The following is a 20830-nucleotide window of genomic DNA, read 5'->3' as shown; positions in this document are numbered from 1 at the left end:
GTTGTCTTCTCTATGGGAATATGTGTTCGTTGAGACGTGTAACATTTGCACAGCTATTCTAGAAACAGCTGTAAGAAACTTTCTGCACAGTTTAATCTCTTATTTTTATCATATCTTTTACTCCACCCCATTGTTATATCACTATAATTATGTTTAAATTATAAACTCCATGCTCTAAAGCAGGGGTCACCAAACATTTTCCCCGTGGGCCAGATAACTGAGAGAATGACAAGCGCGGGCTGCATAACCATTTTGTATAATACAATACAATGGATACACAAAAAATAAAGACTCCCAACATATTTATTTACCAAAAAGTTATCTAAGATGACGTTAACAATAAGATAGTTATATCACACCCACTGCGCACCTATCCGAATCTTACAAACTAAGGTTAGTGAGATTTGTGAAACTGTTGTTTAGATTTTAAGACATCAATATTTGCTTTGGAATGGCTGCATCCAACCAAAAGAATTCCTTTCAAATTTTCATCAGTCAACCACGTTCGATGTGCTAACTTCTCAGGCATAAGTTGTTCCAAACACTGATGCCATGCCAGAGGCAAATTTCTTCAAATTTGAAAACTCATCCTCAATCAAACAGCGATATAATTCAACAAGTTTTCCTTCTCTGTGCCTCTCTTTCAGCAAGTCATTTCCTTGCAAATCAGTGAACAACACCTGCAGTTCGATTGACACATTATCACGTTTACAGTCATACGGATTCTGGAACAGAAAAATGTCACTCTCAGTTCTGTCGAATTCTGAAAATCTCTCCCAAAAATGCTTATTTAAATAACGAAGAATCATTTTCGGCGGCTCAATGTTGACATCTGTAATCCCAGAGCGAAGCTCTTTTAAACGCTGAAAGTGAGAGAATTTTTCTCCTTCCAGTTGTACTTCAGACAATGATAGCTTTCTCCGAAATCCTTTGAAGCTTCTGTAGAGATGACAGATGAGGTTATCCTTTCCCTGAAAATTTAATTCATTCATGTGTTCAGTTAATGTGGAATGTGATGTCAACCAAAAATGCCAGCTTTGGCAGCCGAGTAAGAGCTGACAGAAGTGGACCAACTCTATCCTTTTCTGTGCGAAAAATATCTATTTCTCTTCGGAGCTTATGAAAATGAAAGAGGACTTAATCGCAACTGAGTTACCTCACTGCTGTGTAATAAGGCAAGTCACAAAATTCAGAATCAATGTCTTGAAGAAAAGCTTGGAATCGGTCGTGATTAAGCACATGACCGTGAATAAAGTTCATCATAGGAACGAGTGCTTTCAGTATACAATAAATAACTGTCTTCCCCACAGAGTGCTTGCTGAAGTATAATGCAGTGTATAAAAGATCTTCCAACTTAGTCCTGATCTGCCCCACCACATCCTTCCTCACTCCAACCATGTTATTTCTCCATCAACTGTAACTCATCGAAGCTGATTCCACTGAAGGTTATAGCCTTGGAAAGTTTTTCCAATTGTTGTTCTGTTTAAGCTGCACACACATGCCAACACATCTGTGATCTGAAAGTTCAAATCAACACCATAAATGAAAAGGAGAAGTCGTGACGTACTCGAAAGATCAGTGTACTCATCGAAGCTGATTCTACTGAAGGATAGGGTTAGGGTTAGGGTTTTAACGTATTCGAAAGATCAATAGACTCATCCAGCGCCAGAGAATACCACACGAAATTCCTAACTTTCTCGCATATCTGTAGCACTATGCTCTCTCCAAGTTCTTCTCTTCTCCCCACAACCAAACTTGTTGAAAGGATGATCATTTCCAAGCAAACAGGCTTTCTCAGGACACAAGTCATTTGTTGCTTCCATCATGCACTCTTTTATGAAGTTGCGGTTAGTAAACGGTTTTCCTCGCTCTGCCTTCGTATGCGTTATTTTGTAACTTGTACAAGTGACATTCATTTTCAGCAAACATTCTCACGAACAGAATGTTTAAACACGGCAATGCAAGTTAAAGCACGATCGCTGCAAGAATGAACTTTCATAGTAGGTACTTACACAAAAGGTATAGTGCAGCGTCAGGCCGGATGAACTGACCTCGCAGGTCGGATCCGGCTTACAGGCCGTAGTTTGGTGACCCTGTTCTAAAGTGATACCACATGTTTTACTTGTTCATTCTGTCTGTCTCTCTTCATCACGCACGCGCACACACACACACAAGCGTACGTGCCCCCGCGTAAAAGAATCTATTTGTTACATAGAATCAGTGACACATTTTCTGATTCTATACATGAGGATGTATGTTTTAAAAACCGATTGATTACGGCTGAAATTCTAATGAAGATTATCGCTTCACATCAAGTAAAAAGATTTTTATACTTGCTCAATTCTTTTCACGTTATTACAATAATCAATGAAAAATAAGGCATCGGAGGGGCGATGCATACCCTGCGTGTACACAAGGATACAATAAAATTTAATGTAATAGATATATTCTCAGATGAATTCATAGTTTAACAAAATGACATTAAAGAGTTATTTGTCCTGCTTATCGTTAACATATGCAAAAAAAAATGATAATTTTGATTCACCCGTCGGCCAATTTTGAAGATAATCAGACCAAAATTTAATGACTTCGCGCCAATCATCAAATGCGTATTTTTGTCAAATTTGGAGAAAATCCATTCTGCCGTTTTCCAGTAATTTTGCAAACACACAGACAGACAAAGACGAGCGACTCCAATAACTCTGATTTGCCCTCACTCTAAAACCCTAACCCAAAAACCCTAACCCTAACGAACGATGTCATAAATAACAGTGACAAACGAAATATACACCGCCGATAGTTGTTGCTGACAAACAACGGCAGTAAATTTATTCAGCTGAATACACGTCATTGAATGGTTGAAATTATCGAAATACGACAACTTTAACACGAAATAACTTTGAGAATATAAACTTTTCTCAACAACATTAAGAGTAAAAGATGTTTTATATGACGCATTCTACCAGTGTCCAAAATTTGAAAGTGTTTATTTACAAAAAATTAATTTCTCGATTTGCATTTCAAAGGGTAAAGATCCCGTACACTTATACTTACTGCACTCATTTCCTTTTTTCCATTTATCTAAACTACTTTCTCTGTTTTATTTTTTGTTCTCTTAGACTTTCTGTCATTATTTTCTATTTAATTCTTCCTTCTATTACCTAAATAGATTTAGGCCACTGAAGTCTCAAACAAAATGAAAAAGGCGTCTGTGTGGTGACTTACGCCTGCATGGTAGTGGCTACTTTTTAATCAGTCCACTTTTTGTTTAGCTGAGGAACATGTTCAGACACATTTCTAATAAACGTTCAGAACCCTTCCCGTCATTTATGATATGCAAATGCTGTATGTATATAGAGTAATGCATACGACAAAGCTAACAATTAATTTTCTATAACTAAGGGTCGACACATACCTTGTTAGTCGAAGTGGTAAAATGAAACTGAATAGATTCCATTTGGGTGGATTGTGCGGGGTGGGGGTATATTACAACTCAGCAAGTAAAAACTTAACAATTAACATTTCAGCAAGTGCCATGACTTAGCAAGCACTGACATTCACACACGTACAGAAACACACACACACACGCACATCTATACACATACACACTCGCACATATTTACACACACACACACACACGCATATGCACACACAAATATACACACGCATATATACATACACACACATACACACACATATACACACACACGCATATATATATATATACACACATACACACATACATACATATATGTATGTATGCATATATATATATATATATGTGTGTATATATATGCGTGTGTATATGTGTGTGTATGTGTGTGTATGTATATGTGCGTGTGTATATTTGTGTGTACATATGCGTGTGTGTGTTTGTGTAAATATGTGCGAGTGTGTATGTGTATAGATGTGTGTGTGTGTTTCTGTACGTGTGTGAATGTCAGTTCTTGCTTAGTCATGGCACTTGCTGAAATGTTACTTGTTAAGTTTTTACTTACTGAGATTTTACTGCATATATATATATGTAAAGAAAAAAAGCATTCGTGAAGTAAAATCACGTAGCAACACCGAATGGCGGTGCCCCAGCATGGCCACAGCTCGTGAGCTGAAACTAGATGAAATGAAAAAAAAATGAAATATATACATATATATATATATATATATATATGTATATATATATATATATATATATATATATATATATGTATATATATGTATATAAATATATTTATATATATTCTCAGTCACATATATATTATATATATATACTCAGTCACATATATACTCAGTCACATATACTCAGTCACATATTATTAAATAATTGAAGCTTCACAGTCAGACGAATTAGACCCACTCAAAGCCTCGAATCGGAAAGCCTTCTCTCTCTTCTGTTGCTGTTCTAATGAGAAGCATTATTTAGTCCCCAGCCGCCAAGGTCAGGCTAGAAACATTACCCAAGAAATAGGTTAATACTTGAAAGGAGTATAAAAATAATAAGGGGGAGTAGAAAGAATGGAAAAAGAAGAGAGAAAAAGAATAAAATACAATTTTAGCACAAGGCAAATTTATATCAAAGTAACAATTAGAGAGCACCAGAGAGTCAATAAATGAGATAGAACTAACAAGCAGTTAATGGGATATGGCAGAAAAGAAGAATACAAAGTTGTTTCTCAGTCATCTAATGGAGTATTCAGAATATTGTAGAGAAAGACGTTAGAGAATAAGATTCTACTTTTGTTCCAGAATGGAATTTAAAGAAGAGGAAGATGCACAAACTTATGGTGCAAAGATAAAGTGATTAGCAGAATGATCATGATTGGTTAATTGCAGATAATTACAGATAAGTATAAAAAGCGAGGTAAGTCGAATATGCGCCAAACGAATTGAACGACAAATTAAACTTTGGACGTTATACAGATAGGCTCAAATACACACATATATGTTTCGGTGACTGGTGATGTGCATGTGTATATCTATAGGCATTTAATCATGTGCACACACACACACACACACACACACACATATACACACACATATATATATATATATATATATATATATACATATATATATTTCTTTACTACCCACAAGGGGCTAAACACAGAGAGGACAGACAAACGGGTTAAGTCGATTACATCGACCCCAGTGCATAACTGGCACTTAATTTACCGACCCCGAAAGGATGAAAGGCAAAGTGGACCTCGGCGGAATTTGAACCCAGAACGCAAAGGCAAACGAAATACAGCTACGCATTTCGCCCGGCGTGCTAACGTTTCTGTAATAAAGAAGATTGGTGCGGAAACTAGAAAGACAAAAGGGAAAAGAATGAAGAATTACGATCCAAATTCTCCCTGTTTGCTTATATATATATAGATTATATATATATATATATATTATATATATAGATATATTTGTATATATACGCACATATGTCTGCTTAGCATATACATGTATATATATATAATACTATATAATATAATATATATAATATATATATATAGTATATATATATATATATATATATTAAATGCAACACAAAAGAGTACAAAGAGTTTCATGCTATATGATACTTGAAAATGACACAACTATAAAATACGGCATGTATCTAAAAAAATGTTTCAGACTCTTTTTATACATTATATATAAATTTTAAAAACAGTGCGGTCATTAGAAAATAATAAAGAAGATTCGAACGGAAACTAGAAAGACAAAGAGAAAAGACAGAATTCATCCAATACTCCCCATTTGCTTATGATATATATATATATATATATATATATATATATATTATATATATATAATATTATAGGATGAGGTGGCCCAATGTGTACGTACGCCGCTATATGTATATATATAAATTTTAACATAGAAGAAATGCAATAGAGGAATAAAACATTCGGTAGACAATACAAAGGTAGACAGGTAAATAAAAACAATTAGAAGGACGGGGACAGAAAGGACGAGTAATTCGTGGCCTTCTTTCTTCAGTCAAGTTATCAGATGTTGTTACCATTTCGGGTAGTTACACTTGAGACAATTCGATCTGGTTGCCTCCAAAAAAGTCTAAGCTAAGATCATTGGATTTTTTTGTAAGAAAGCAAGCGAATGTATACGGCAACTTGGACAAAAATACAGAACATGGTACACAATTACAAATACAAACAACAAGAATATAACAACATGTATCTTTCGACTGAGAACTAATTAAATTGGAACATAGAATATGGACATAAGTGCTGTTGGTGGTCGGCAGTCAGACCAAGAAAGAAAGGTCATGGCTGGCTGGACACCAGTCACGTGGAAGGAGGGGAGAGGGGTAGGGGTAGCGGGATTGAAAGATTAGAAAAATATTAGAGACACATGGAAAGGTACAGGAGAGATAAAGGAGGAAAATGGAGTTAAGAGAGGCCAAAAATGAGATAGAGAGAGGGAACGAGAAAAGAGTCGTACAAAATTTATATACATACTTACTATCATATAATTTGAGCACAGGTGTGTACGTACGCCGCTATATGTATATATAACTATAAAAATGGAAGAAAATGCAATAGAGGACAATAATACATTCGGTCAGGTGGATGATGCAAAGGCGAAGAGGAAAAACAACAATTAGAAGGACAGGGAAAAAAGGGCGGGTTATTCGTGGCCTTCTTTCTTCAGTCAAGTAACAAGATGCTGCTATCATTTCGGGCAGTTACATTTAGACAGTTAGAAACACATAAACACACACACACACATATATATATATATACATACACATACATATATATACATACCCATACATACACCCACATACATACATACATATATACATATATATAGCAAAATAATTGAGATTCAGTTGAATTAGGTATTTAAGTTGAAGCACCAAAAATTAGTGCGGTGGTGTCCGTACAACTCAAAATAAAATGAATAAAAGCAAAATAAGAAACAGGATATCCAGAAGTGATGCAGTACGACCGTTTCAAGCTGCTTCATTTAATTGAACAATGCAAACATTATATCATTTTAAATGCAGGGCTATCCTCTGCTGCATAAGTTAACAAATAAAATTTTTTAATCACTCGGACACATTAATATAATTTTATTTAAAAACTCTAATAGAATAAGAAGGAAGACAAAGTCCATGTTGCCGCCACTTCAGCTTAGAATTTACTAGACAACAAGAAAAAATTTTGGGGGTATAAATATTTAAAAAAATGGAAGAAAAATGCAATGGAGGATTTTGGTTCACTTTTAATCTATTAGCCTTGTTTATCAATTACCATATCTAAGACTAGAGGATTGTGTATTTTAGGAAAGGGCAGGAGAGAGTTGATAGAACATAGTGCGTATGGTCATAAAACTTGCCAAGATTATTTTGAAATAATATAAAGTGACTATAAGAAGGTTGGGTAGTCGTCAAAATTTTGTAAATTTTTTTCTATATTATTATAGCGCTTTCGTTCTTTTCTCGAACTTGTCAAATACAATTTTGTGAAGCTTGATCATTTATATAAAACAGATATTTTTTTGGAACATTTTTTGGAACATTTTAGAAAAGAACATTGCTTTTTTATGTGAGGTTCCAAGACAATGGAGGAGGACAAACAGAAATATTGGTACGTAGATAGGATGATAGATAGATACTTAGATAATCAGACAGATAGACAGATATTTAGAGGGAGAGAGAAAGAAGGGGCATCCCGCTTCATATTCACCATATATTTATTTATTTAGTCATTTACCTTTGTATTAGAATGGGTTTAAGGATTGTGACCACATCAAAAAGATAAACACAGGTGTGGTTTGGTCATCATTGGGGTCTTTTTGCTTTCTTTCTCTCTTCCCCTTCCCTTTCTCTTTCTCCTCTTTAAGTTATATTTAGAATACTAAATGTACTTCCCTTTTGTTCCAAACATTCAATTTTGGAGAGAACTTTTGATGAAATGTAGTTCTGCACGAAAAAACATTAGTATAATATTTGCAAATTGACAATTAAAAAATATATATATATATATACATAGATACATAAAGCTAGAACATCCCAGTGCTACATATGTATATATGTATATGTATATATATATATATATATATATATATATATATATATATATATATATATATATATATATATACATACACATATATACATATATATATATAACTATAAATATATATATATATATATAACATGTATCTGAACATTTGTAGAGATGAGCCACATTTCGAATAAAAAATGCAAATTCTCAAATTTACCTTCAAATATTCAATTTTCGAGAGAATTTTTTGATGAAATGTAGTTCCATTGCTTTTCGATATTGCGGTCGTTCGTGCACATTTGTAAAGGGGAAAAGTTTTGAAATTTCCTTCGCTGCATATTTCCAGATGCTTACAAAATGGAATCTTGCGTAATTCCTCTTGTCGGATATGTTGCATGTGAATTCTTGCACGTTGGCAGAGGGAATTATTTGTTTCGCCAATGTAATTTTCGTTGCAGTTGTGTTTCTCTATTTTGTAAGTGTTATACTAATGTTTTTTAATGCAAAACATGAAACTGAAAGAGGCGTGATCGATGTTATACACTATAAACATGTACATGTTGCCAAATACACACACATACAAACACAAACTCATACGCACACAGACATACACACACACACACACTTCATCAAGGATTCTCTCCAAAATTGAATGTTTGAAGGTAAAGTTGAGAATTTCCCTTTTAATTCCAAATGTGGATCATCTCTGCAAACATATATATATATATATATATGTGTGTGTGTGTGTGTGTGTGTGTGTGTGTGTGTGTGTGTGTGTGTGTGTGTGCGTGTGCGCGTGTGCGTGCGTGTGTACGCGTGAGTGTGTAGCATTAGGATGTTCTAGCTTTACGTAGTTATGTATATATATATATATATATTTACTATGTATTTATTTATTTTTTTAAATTGTTAATTTGCAAATATTATACTAATGTCTTTTCATGCAGAACTATATTTCATCAAAAAAATATTCATTCATGTATGTATGTCTGCGTGTATATTTGTGTATTATATGATATACGCAAACGCTTAGAGGTTGACTAGTCTGAGACATTCATTTGCGAGTTAAATAATACTAGAGGTAAGTTAGTATAATAGATAATGAAATAGAATGAAACGTTGAGAAAGTTATTGAACGAACGAAAGGAAAACGGTGAACGAGACTCGGGTAGAAGTAGATAACTGCAGTTATATTAGATATATGCTCATTTATATTGAATGAAAATGTCCAATCCAGATAGAGAGATAAAGTGGGAGAGACAAACATGTATTCAGCTACTTTTGTGATTGAAAGAGCGAAAAATAATGCGAACAAGCGAGTGATGTAGAACATTATAAGAAATATAATAAACATCAAAAAATTGAAAATAGAATTTATCGGAGATATTCAATGAAATAAATATGCTAAGGTAAATTGGAATTGATATCTTAAAAGATAAATGTTTTCCTGAGGAAGAATTCATAACAAGAGAGAAAATAACATGAAGATAATGAATGATATCAAAGAAAAAGACAAAAGTGTGAAGAAACAGAACAGAATCTGATAAAGTGTATAAGAGATACACACACATACGCACATATGTATGTATGTATGTATGTATGTATGTATGTATGTATGTATGTATGTATGTGTGTAAAATATTATTCTATATTCATTTCAGAATACATTTATAGATTTTTATCAAAATTGTATGCAATAGGCATATGTGAATGCTTTGTGTCTGTGTTCAATATTTTTAAGAAAATGTCGATGAGCTGGCCTAGAATTTATCCTATGCCGAGGTTTCGTTATCCATTGCCTACCATTCTTAACTCTCCATAGAGACACTCTTTTACATTTGGATGACTTTAACGCGCCAGTGAACTATTGAATATGCAGTGAATATGCTCCATGTAGGAAACCCCTTAATAATAGTGGGGTTATCAACTATGTCCTCATAACAGTTGAAAGTATTCGGTTGCCAGCGGAATCACAAAAGAAGATTGTAACTAATTTCTTCTTTCCCTCGTTGTCTGTTTACGAAGATATTGTATTTAAGTGATGGTGCTTATTTCTGTCGATTTCATACAGTGGTATTGCTAAATTATACAGTGGTATTGCTAAAATATACAGATATATTGTATCTATCTATCTATCTATCTATCTATCTATCTATCTATCTATCTATCTATCTATCTATCTATCTATCTATCTATCTATCTATCTATCTATCAATATAAATGCAAGGATCTGAAATCAATAATTTTATTCTGCTGAATACACGTCATTGATTGGTTGAAATTACCGAAATACGACAATTTTAACACGAAATAACTTCATAAATAGAAAATTTTCTCAACAACGCTAAAAGTAAAAGATGTTTTAGATGACACATTCTACCAATGTCCGAAGTTTGAAAGTGTGTAGTTACAGAAAATTAATTTCTCGATCTGCCGATGAAAGTGAAAAGATCTTAAATGTAAGGGTAAAAATTATTAAATATTTATTTACCAGTGGATAGAATGCTTATGTCAGAAGACATAAATATTTCCAAATATAATAGTGTATGAGACATATATGAAAAGAAAACCACAATGTGGATTTTTTACATGCTAAAAATGATAGTTAAAGACTAAAACCACGTAAAGATTATTCTTCTATCAAAGTACGTTGATTTGTACGCGAGCAAGACATCTCAGTGAATAAAAAAAAAGAGAACATCATACTTTCATAGTTTTAGGCTTTGACTGCCATTTTTAGCATGCAAGAAATCCACATAGTGGTTTTCTCTTCGTGTATGTTACATACACTATTATATATTTATATATACTCAAATACCAGTGGTAGAGTAATATGCTTTATTTAAAGCATCAGAAAATTCAACAAAATCTGTTACTCTGAGTTTCTCGTTGCCGTTCATCAGACAGTTTTTGTCTGATGAACGGCAACGAGAAACTCAGAGTAACAGATTTCGTTGAATTTTCTGCTGCTTTAAATAAAGTATATATATATATATATATATATATATATATATATAATATATATATATATATATATTATATATATATATATGTATGTATGTATGTATGTATGTATGTATGTATGTATGTATGTATGTATGTATGTATATGTTTGTGTGTGTGTGTGTATATGTGCGCTTACACGCACCGGTAAAATTATGCATATCTCCACTTGGAATTATCCTTTTAACCATTAAAACTACATAAACTACATCGGTTGTCGCATTTTAGTTCCTTCTTTATTATTTCATATTGCAAAAATCATACAGTTAAGCAACATTATTTTGTATGCCTGTTCGCTTATACTCTATTTCATTCTATTTGATAGTTTGACCAGAATATCAGAAACCGAGTCTCTTGTGAAGGTACAAGGGAAATCTCATACTATGGCTGTTTCTGTTTATCCTTAACGAAAGAGTTACAATGGTAATCAAACACTAGAGCAAGAACTCAAGTAAAAGTTATGCTCAAAGATTTTCTAAATGCAAAGTTAAAAGTGTTTTGTTTTCATCAAGCTGTTACTTACAAACTAGATATTGAAATCTGTAGTTTCTTTGGATTATGTGTCTCAAGAAAATATAATCCTTTTTAACACCATGCGATATATTGTAGAGAGAATTTAATGTAGATATAGCTTTGGTATGGATCATGTTTTGTATCACGCATTCGATTTATCGTTACTAATGCTTTTAGCTAATTCGATATTTCTACACTTAAGTCCTCTGAAAATGAGTTATAGGGAATTTCTTTTTCTTTTTTGTATGGAAAAGCATTACCACCATTGTTTTCGACGTAAGACTTATTTTGTCTTTTATTTTTATTCTGTTGTTTTTGAAGCGAATCAGTCTGGCGGCAAGAGGGATAAGCGATTGTCAGTAATTTGGAGGTTAAGTCGATCAAATTGACTTCAGTGTTCAACTGGTACTTATTTTATCGGCCTCAAAAGGATGAAAGGCAATGTCGACCCCGGTGAAATTTGAACCCAGAACGTAAATCTAATGATTCTGTCGGCGCTCCACCATCTTATGGACTATAATATTAGTTTCTTGCTCGTCGGTCTTTATGTTTTGAGTTCAAATTCTGCCAAGGTTGACTTTATCTTTCATTCTTTCGGCGTCGATAAAATAAGTACCAGTTGAACACTGGGGTTGATGTAATCGATTTAACTCTTCTCCTGAAAATGCTGGCCTTGTGCCAAAATTTGAAACCAATATGAGTTTCTTACGAAGACAAAATGTTAGGATTATATTTATTTATTTATTTGGTGTAACAGCGATGGAATAGTCGATCATATTAACCCCAGGGTAATTATTTTATTCACCACCGGAAGACGAAAAACAAAGTATAATGCTATGTGATTTGAACTCAGAACGAAAAGTTTATTAACTAAATACCGCAGGGCATTTTGTCTGATGCTCAATCTATTCTGCTAATCCAGCTGAACAAAGTAAAGAAGACGATAATGATGAGCATAAAATTAAATTACTGCTCACGTATTTTGCATTAACATAGGCATTCAAATAAATTGTGTGACCAAACATTTCATCTTCCCTTCTTCATACATCAAACTTGTTATATTGTTTAATTCAATAGGACTGTAATAGTGATCGTATACATAATAAATATAACAACAGTGTCGTTCTAGTTAACAGGAAATGATAGATGTAACATTTAGTTGCTGTTTTCTATATTAGTTAAGTTTAGCAGCATCACTTAGGATGTCAAGCATTGATTTATTGACACAATATATCTCAACCATTGACACCGCAATAAAGAAAACTGGCAACACTCATATTCATTCATTCGCTATTGTTTGTTATTTTCAATCACATTTAGATGTTTATAGAAAATAATGTTCAATTCATATTTGAATGAAAATTAAAATTAATTTCACCTGGCTGACATTTGAATTACAGGAACAATACAGAGAAAAAGGAAAGAGGGTGTAAGAGAGAAAGAGTAAGTAAGAGTGTAAGAGAGAGAATAATTAATTCAGAATTGAACTGGAATTTTATTTATCGATCTTAAAATGCTTAATGGCAAAGTTGATCTCAATGGGATTGGAATGGTGTAGAGGGCCGGATCATACTGCAAAATTTTCTCCAGGATACTTTAATTCTTTGCCTAACGATAATGCTCTTACAATGCTTTACTGTTTTCATTGACCTGCCGAACAAAACCCCCTCTTGACTGTTTAATAACCAACCTCCCCCTTCCTATCCTAATCCCGCCCGCTCTGTTCGTAGTTTCTTTCCATCATCAGCTTTACTCGTTCCTACCGAAAGTAACAGAAAATTTATCTCTGACCTATCTCCCCACACGCATGCATTCAACTAATTCGTTGTAATTTCCTGTTATCCTCAACGTTGTCCACTCTTATAGATCAAGAACAAATAAATAAATAAAACATTTTAGCTCGTCGAGAGCTTTATTCAGAACGTGAGAAACTCATTTCTTCCAATGATATGCGAACTTGAGAGACTTTACTTGTTACCAACAAATCTGAATTCTTTGCATAAAGGTAAGCAAATATCTACTGATATTTCTTCTGCATAGAGTAAAACGAGGACCGACTTTGCATGATTTCGATCCGCTTGTGGTTTATTTTCGAATATTCAAATATTAGGCTTGCCTTAAAACTCATTAAAAACGTCAGAACGATCGCCAAGTTCGACGGAATTAATATATTTGTATGTTTCACGCATTACAATTTTCAGTTGTTTATCGTGAGAGTAACGCTAATCGAAAAGGCTAAAAATGAAACCCACCCCGGATCTTTTCAGTTTGAACGGCAGTTTTCTCTAGCGGTGTAATATGAAATTGTCACCCATAATTATAACCCTAGTATCGATCTATTGCATTTCAATCTGTTTTAGGGTTAGGGTTAGGGGTAAGGGAAGGGTATTTTTTTCTTCAGAAATGTAAATAAACCCAATCTGTTACTTAAACCAGGGACATATTCATACGGTACAGAACGTTTTCACATCAATAGACGTCATTGATTGGTTGAAATTGCAGAAATTGAAAAATAAACAACAAATGTCTTACAAACTATAGAATTTTCTCAATAAAGCCAAAAGAAAAAGATGCTTTATAAACACATTCTATCAGTATACGAAGTTTAAAAGTGTTTAGTTACGTGGAAATTATTTAAAAAAATGCCCTTCAAACCGGAAAGATCCCCCACCCCAGCCAATATTCTATAATATCTTATTGTGATGCATGGTGTATTCAGTCCTGTATTATTCAATAAACATTTTGAGAGAGGTTGAGCAGCAATTTTAATGCGTCTGATTATAAACCATCAACAGTTTCGATGTACATTCGTCACAGCTAATTAGAACACAGTAAATGCATAAACTGTAATTTCATCACCTGGGAAATTACAGTACACGGTAATTATATTCGGAATCATCAGTAAATTTATCCATCATACTTTTGTAACTTCAAATATTATTTTAATGTTTTTATACAAGTCAAATATCAGTAACAACGTAAAAGGATTACAAAATCACAAATTTCCATCCTCCGATCAGGAAGATTTTTAATCCTTGGAAAAGAACGATAAAAGAAGTAAAACAAAGAAATAATTGAACAGCTTAGCGCCCCTGCAGAGATTCCACATCACAGAAAAGAACGTATAGCTCAAGGGGGATTCATCTCATCATCAATGAATATCAAAATCGTGAAATATGGAATTTTTAAGTGGTATTGATTATAATTTGTTGCTTTAGAATGTTTCTTCATTCTTCCTAATTTAAAATATCGTTTCTAACAGCAGTACTTTATGGAAGTATATTTAAAGGTAACTTTAGCGAGCCTACTTATGTATATATTGAGTAAATGAATGAAACACTTTAATACCTGCTCCGCGAACAGAAAAATATCGCAATACGTTTAGCAACAATGTATTTGGCAAGGTGATATATTTATCGACAATATATTGGCTCAAGATGTGACTTTGTTACGATCAAATTACCTGGCAATGAAATGAAAGGATACGTACATACCGCGAACCATTTACTAGATGTCTCATCTGCGTATTGTTGTTTTTCTCCAAGTCAGTGATGGTTGTAGCAGTTAGTATGAACAAGATAAATAGCTATATTGCTTTAAAATTTTGACTTGAGGCCAGAAATTTCGGGGTGTGGTGAAGAAGTCGATTACATCTGTCACAGTGTTCAACTGGTACTTATATTATCGACTCCGAAAAGACGAAAGGCAAAGTCAACCTCAGCAGGATTTGAACTCCAAATGTATGGAAAAAGTACCACAAACCATTTTCCCCCGTGTGCTAACGATCTTACCACCTTACGAACTTCAGTCAGATAGTTATTTATATATATATATATATATATATATATATATATATATATATATATAGTTACTCCCAAAAAGAACTAAGAGGAAACACAAGAACGCGAGACGTGGAACAAGTATAGTGTTATTGGGCGCTAAGAAAAGGAAAAAAAGAAGGAAGATTTAACGTTCCGAGCGGAGCTCTTCGTCAGAATCATAGAAAAAGGAAAGGTACAAGGAAGGGAACACGGAGAAAGAAAATCGCCAATGATATACATGCGGTCACATGCACACACACATACGTATATGTGTGTGTAGGCGTAGGAGTGGCTGTGTGGTAAGTAGCTTGTTTACCAACCACATGATCGCGGGTTCAGTCCCACTACGTAGCACCTTGGGCAAGTGTTTTCTACTATAGTTTCGGTGCGACCAAAGCCTTGTGAGTGGGTTTGGTAGACGGAAACTACAAAAAGCCTGTCGTATATGTAGAAAGGGATAAGTGAGATAATAAATAAATTGTGGATTTAACGATCAAGCATGGCGGCTGGTGGGGAAAAAAGTTTTGATGGGAGCGGTAGAAAGAATGGGAGATAATAAAGTATTGGTGATCCCAAAACTCTGGGGCGAGTGCGTGTGTGTTTATGTGAGAATGTGTAAGTGCATATGTTTGTGGATAAGGGCTAGTGACTTTCACATGTGGATGTGTGCGGCTGTAATGTGTGGATGATAGTGTTTAGGTGTGCGGGTGATGCGGTGTGTGGGGTAGTGTGAGGGTGTGGGGTGATGTGGCGCTGTGAGGTGGGGGATACGGGGTGGGTATGTAGGAATGGGGTGTGTGGGAGTTGGGTATCAATGAGGAGAGAAGATGGGTAGGAGTGAAGAGAGGAAGTAGGTGTCAGGTGAAGAGAGAAGAGGAAGGGACTCAGATGAAGAGAGGAGGGGAGTTGATTCCATGTGGGGCATAGGAGCGAAAAGAGAATTTTAAATTCCTCTTCACAACGAAGGCAGGATTCCGGATGGCTTCTGTGCAAAAACAGTCCGAACGCAGACAGGTATTGTAGTGAATGACCGGTACAGCGGAAATGGCGCGAGACCGAGGTATCTTTGATGAGTCTGATATCTCGGAGGTGCTCCGTGAACCGACGAGCCAAGCAGTGTCCCATTTGACAGATGTTCAGAGAAGGGCAAAAAGAGCATGAATTGCAGTAAATGACGTTGCTCGAAGTGCAGGTAAACGAGTCGGTGATATGATAAGGACGATGATGGAGGCTTGTGAGGATGGTGGTGTTGGAGAGGTAGGAACAAGTGCGGCAGCGTGGGCGGGAGCAGGGGAACAAGCCAGGCTGGGAGGTGGGGTTAAGGAAGAAAATGTTTACCAAGAGGTCACGCAGGTTGTGGGCTCGTTTGAAGAAGGAAACGGGTAGGTTGGGGAAGATGTGCGAGGTGGATGGTTCAGACTGTAGTCGACGGAAGGGTCGGAGAATGGTGCGATAGGGGATGAGTGGATGAGTGGTAGGTGAGGGGAAACAGGAGACGTACAACAGCGAGGCGGGTGCGGGGAGAGAGAGCAGAAGCACGGTCTACGAAACGGGATCTGGTAAGAGCTGTGTGGATAGTAATAAGAGTAAAAGAGAGAGATAGATACAAACAGAAAAAAAAATGGAATTACTAAAAAAAATATTTTATTTCATTTTTCCAACAGTTTATTTGTTTTTCATACTTTACTCCGTGTTGAAAAACCGGTACTAAAATATTCTTGATAAAATTATTTTAGCATTTTCTACCTTGTCTTATTATCCTTATATATATATATATATATATATATATATATATATATATATGGGGATACGCGGATAGATAGATATTTAGATAGCCATAATTTTTCTTTAGGCACGTATCAGCCCAGGAAGAATAAACCTATAATCATACGCATTGCTAGCATTGATATTTCTTGTTCTTCTAAGAGAATACTTCTGTAACTACATCATTTAGTTTATATAATGAGAGCGACATGTTTTTTTGAAAATTAATATGGTTTCTGTAATGCACTGAACGTCACATAGAGGTGAGCTGATAGGTTCTTAAATAGCCAGAAAGCTATTTAACCATAGAAAGTATATTAAAACAGATTTGCGACATATTTATCTATCTATCTATCTATCTATCTATCTATCTATCTATCTATCTATCTATCTATCTATCTATCTATCTATCTATCTAATATTTGTAAACAAATATACATAATTAAAATTAATATAGGGTAGGAAAAAATTATAGAATTTCTTTTTCTACCAATGGCCTAGTATATACACGAAGTCAATAGACATATTTTGCATATAAAAATTAGTGTACATTTAAGGACAAAAAAATCTATAATTTTTCCTACCCTATATTAATTTTAAGAATTGATTTTTGCAATTCCTGAAGTTTAGTCGGAATTTTTATTTGCTGCCGATTTAATCTGCGCTTGCATGGAAGATAGATAAATTATAATATATAAGGATGCGAACGTGTTATTTGGTCTCTAATTTATATGTTAATATTTTGGCGTATCTGCTGATGAGAACTTCGCCTTGCAAATTATTTTATTTGCTAATTAAAGTTCGAAATCTGAGGTCCGGTTGTAAAACATGGTAAATGTTTTTAATTTTCATTCCCTTCGAAATTGCTCTTAACTGTGTTTTGGACATTTCTGACTAGTCTTTCTAGTATGTTAAGCAACATGTTACAGATTTTTCTTGCACATTTTGTTAATAGAACAATGAGAACATTACTTCATTACAAAACGAACTATAATCACCAGATGAAGCATAATTTCACAAACAAATGAACATCGAATGGCGGTGCCCCAGCATGGCCACAGCTCGTGAGCTGAAACTAGATGAAAAAAAATGAAAATGAATCCCAGGAATACGACAGGGACGTGTCGAGAGTGACCAAAAAGTTTGGACGTTGATGTTATTAAGGTGTGGGGTTAGGTTAAGAACATAGTTTGTGAAAAGTTGTGATATGATATTTAAGGTCAGCGTCCCGGGTAAAATAGGAGTCAGTTAGACAAGTTCTTTGATAGGCTATAGTTGGGGTCTAGGTGATATTTTATTATACTAGATTTAGAGAAGTGGGTAGCTGGGAAAGGACCGAAGATAAAATAACGATAAAGAATAAAGAAAAGTAAAAATTAAGAAGCGAAGAAATATAAATGCATAAATAAACTCAATTAAGCATAGAATCGGAGTTTATGATTCGCTAGCTAAGAAAAAAGGGAGGAGAGAAGAATTTAGGGATATTCTGTGGATATAGGTAGAATGTTGGGGGACGTTACGAAGGCAATCAAATGATAAATTCTAAATGTTGTAGAACTGTAGTGTTATGTGCGATTGATTTTTCTGGTAACGGAGACAGATGTAGGATGTTATATGGATAGTGGAGACTACTTTTAATTTGAGCAATGTTTGCCTGGAAAGGTAGTAATAGTAGAATGCTACTTGTCATTAAGGAGTTCAAAGGAGGGTTGTTATATAATAAACCACAACTACATTATTTACATTATATGCGCTCTGCATATTTTAAGGGTTTTGTGACCGACGATATTTTCTTGTTATGAGAAGTGCAGGGTTTTCTTTTCTATGTTGCTGAAAGAAACAAGTTTGGAATTTTTCTATTTGAAAATGTTTTTCAGATTTGTTTTCATGGAGTTAGTGCTGGTTTGCGGTGGGAGGTTAGTTTGCACGCTGATGAGGCATGGCTAAGTTTAGGGAGAAATCAAAAATATTATCATCTGTGTACGATTGAGCACTTTCGGACAGGGCAGTAAGTAGATCATTTATGTGTAAAAAGAAGAGACTAGGAGACAAACCAAACCTAACTGCCCACAAGATTTAATAGAATGTCAGATGAAATGCCACGGTGAGACACATGTATGTAATGAAACGGATGGGATCCGCAAACGCGTAAAGTCGACAAGAGATTCGCATTCCAGAAACGGTCGAGAATTTTGTTTACGTTGACGGAAACAATATTTGATACGCCAAATTTTTATAAGGCAAAAATCTACTGTTAGCCCACATGCAACAAGATTATGTTTCCAGTTGTATTTGACTGTAGAAAACATTATTAAGTAATGAAAATCATATATCAGATGCTCAAGCGTTTCTTCATTTCTTATTTAAGGACTTGTTAATGTTTATAGTGAAGAAAAAGAGATTCGGAATTTTTGTAAAGAAAACAAACAAAAAAAGAAAGGAAATCTTACCCAGTGATCTTCCCATTTTTGCATTATAATTGCAGGGCCTAAGGATCTTGCAGGATTCATACTGGCACCAGTGTAATTTAGCTGAAAGTAATCAAAGAATGCAGAATGATACCAACTCTACAAATGAACAGAAATATAAATTAAATATTATGTAATGACAAAACATAAATTGGATGAAAATGCAGAGAAATCGAAGAAAAACAGAACGTTACACAATCACACGGTATACTAGATAAAGCAGCCAAGTTCTTCAAATTGTACAGCAGAGAATAGGCAGCCTCTACCACTGCTTTTTGTTCACTATAAAGACAAATCTTAACTAGATTTTAATATTTAATCCAGTCGTACTTGAGAAAATATCTGCTCCGCTAATCTGATTTCTTACAAGGGCACTACAAAATACCTTACATGTAACCTCAAGTTTATTTTCGAGCACGGAATCTAGTAACGTATCTTATGATTCTTCTAATCTCTCCAATTTCCTCTCATCTCTTCCATTTTCTCTCTCTTGACTTCTCTCTCTCTCTCTCTCTCTCTCTCTCTCTCTCTTGCTTTATATATATATATATATATATATATATATATATATATATATATATATATATACATGCATATATATATATTTATCGATACCATGAAGTCAAAACGTTTTCTATTGGGGATGAAGCATTTCCTGCCCTATTTGAATATTCACTACGATAAACAAATTCTACTTGAATAATACAGTGCCTCGGACGGTCTGTAGCAGTAATTAAAAAGTATGTGTTGCTTCATCTAGTAAGTAACAGGAATATACATGTGTCTGGAATTCTCAGTCTCTTATTCGCTAATTCGATGAGCAGGTAATTGTGAAGTGAAAGAGAAAGAGAGAAATTGAGAGACACAATACATACATAAATCCAATGAAAAGTTCATACATAGATACATACACACTTTTCATTACTACATGAGGATAAAATTAACTCATAAATGGTTGAGTACTCCACAGACATGCATAACATTAACGTAGTTCTCAGGGAGATTCAGCCTCACACAGAATATGAAAAGGCTGGCCCCTTTGAATTACAGCTATAAATCGTAACATATATATATGAATGTATTTCTGAGTGTGTATAGTTTAGGTTACTTAAAATATGTTTGCAAGTATCGGGTGGTGGAAATAAAAGACAATTACCAAACTTTCATTCATAAATCCATTTATTATTTTGTTCTTTTGCATTTCAATTTGTACATTAAGTTTCTTTGAATATGTACGATG

General features: G+C 34.3%; 1 protein-coding gene across 1 annotated transcript in view; it reads right to left on the bottom strand.

Annotated features, from left to right (window-relative positions):
• The window catches only part of LOC115214101 (aquaporin-4-like), a 284398-nt gene that overhangs the window by 86031 nt on the left and 177537 nt on the right, over positions 1 to 20830 (bottom strand). The window contains exon 2 of the mRNA XM_029783158.2: positions 19573 to 19653. Within this exon, the coding sequence (XP_029639018.1) occupies positions 19573 to 19653 (81 nt within the window). The remainder of the gene's footprint in view (positions 1 to 19572; positions 19654 to 20830) is intronic.

The sequence above is a fragment of the Octopus sinensis genome, linkage group LG1 (genome assembly GCF_006345805.1).
Source record: "Octopus sinensis linkage group LG1, ASM634580v1, whole genome shotgun sequence".
Taxonomy (NCBI): domain Eukaryota; kingdom Metazoa; phylum Mollusca; class Cephalopoda; order Octopoda; family Octopodidae; genus Octopus; species Octopus sinensis.
The sequence above is the reverse complement of the archived record's forward strand: the minus strand, read 5'-3'. Positions and strand labels throughout refer to the sequence as shown.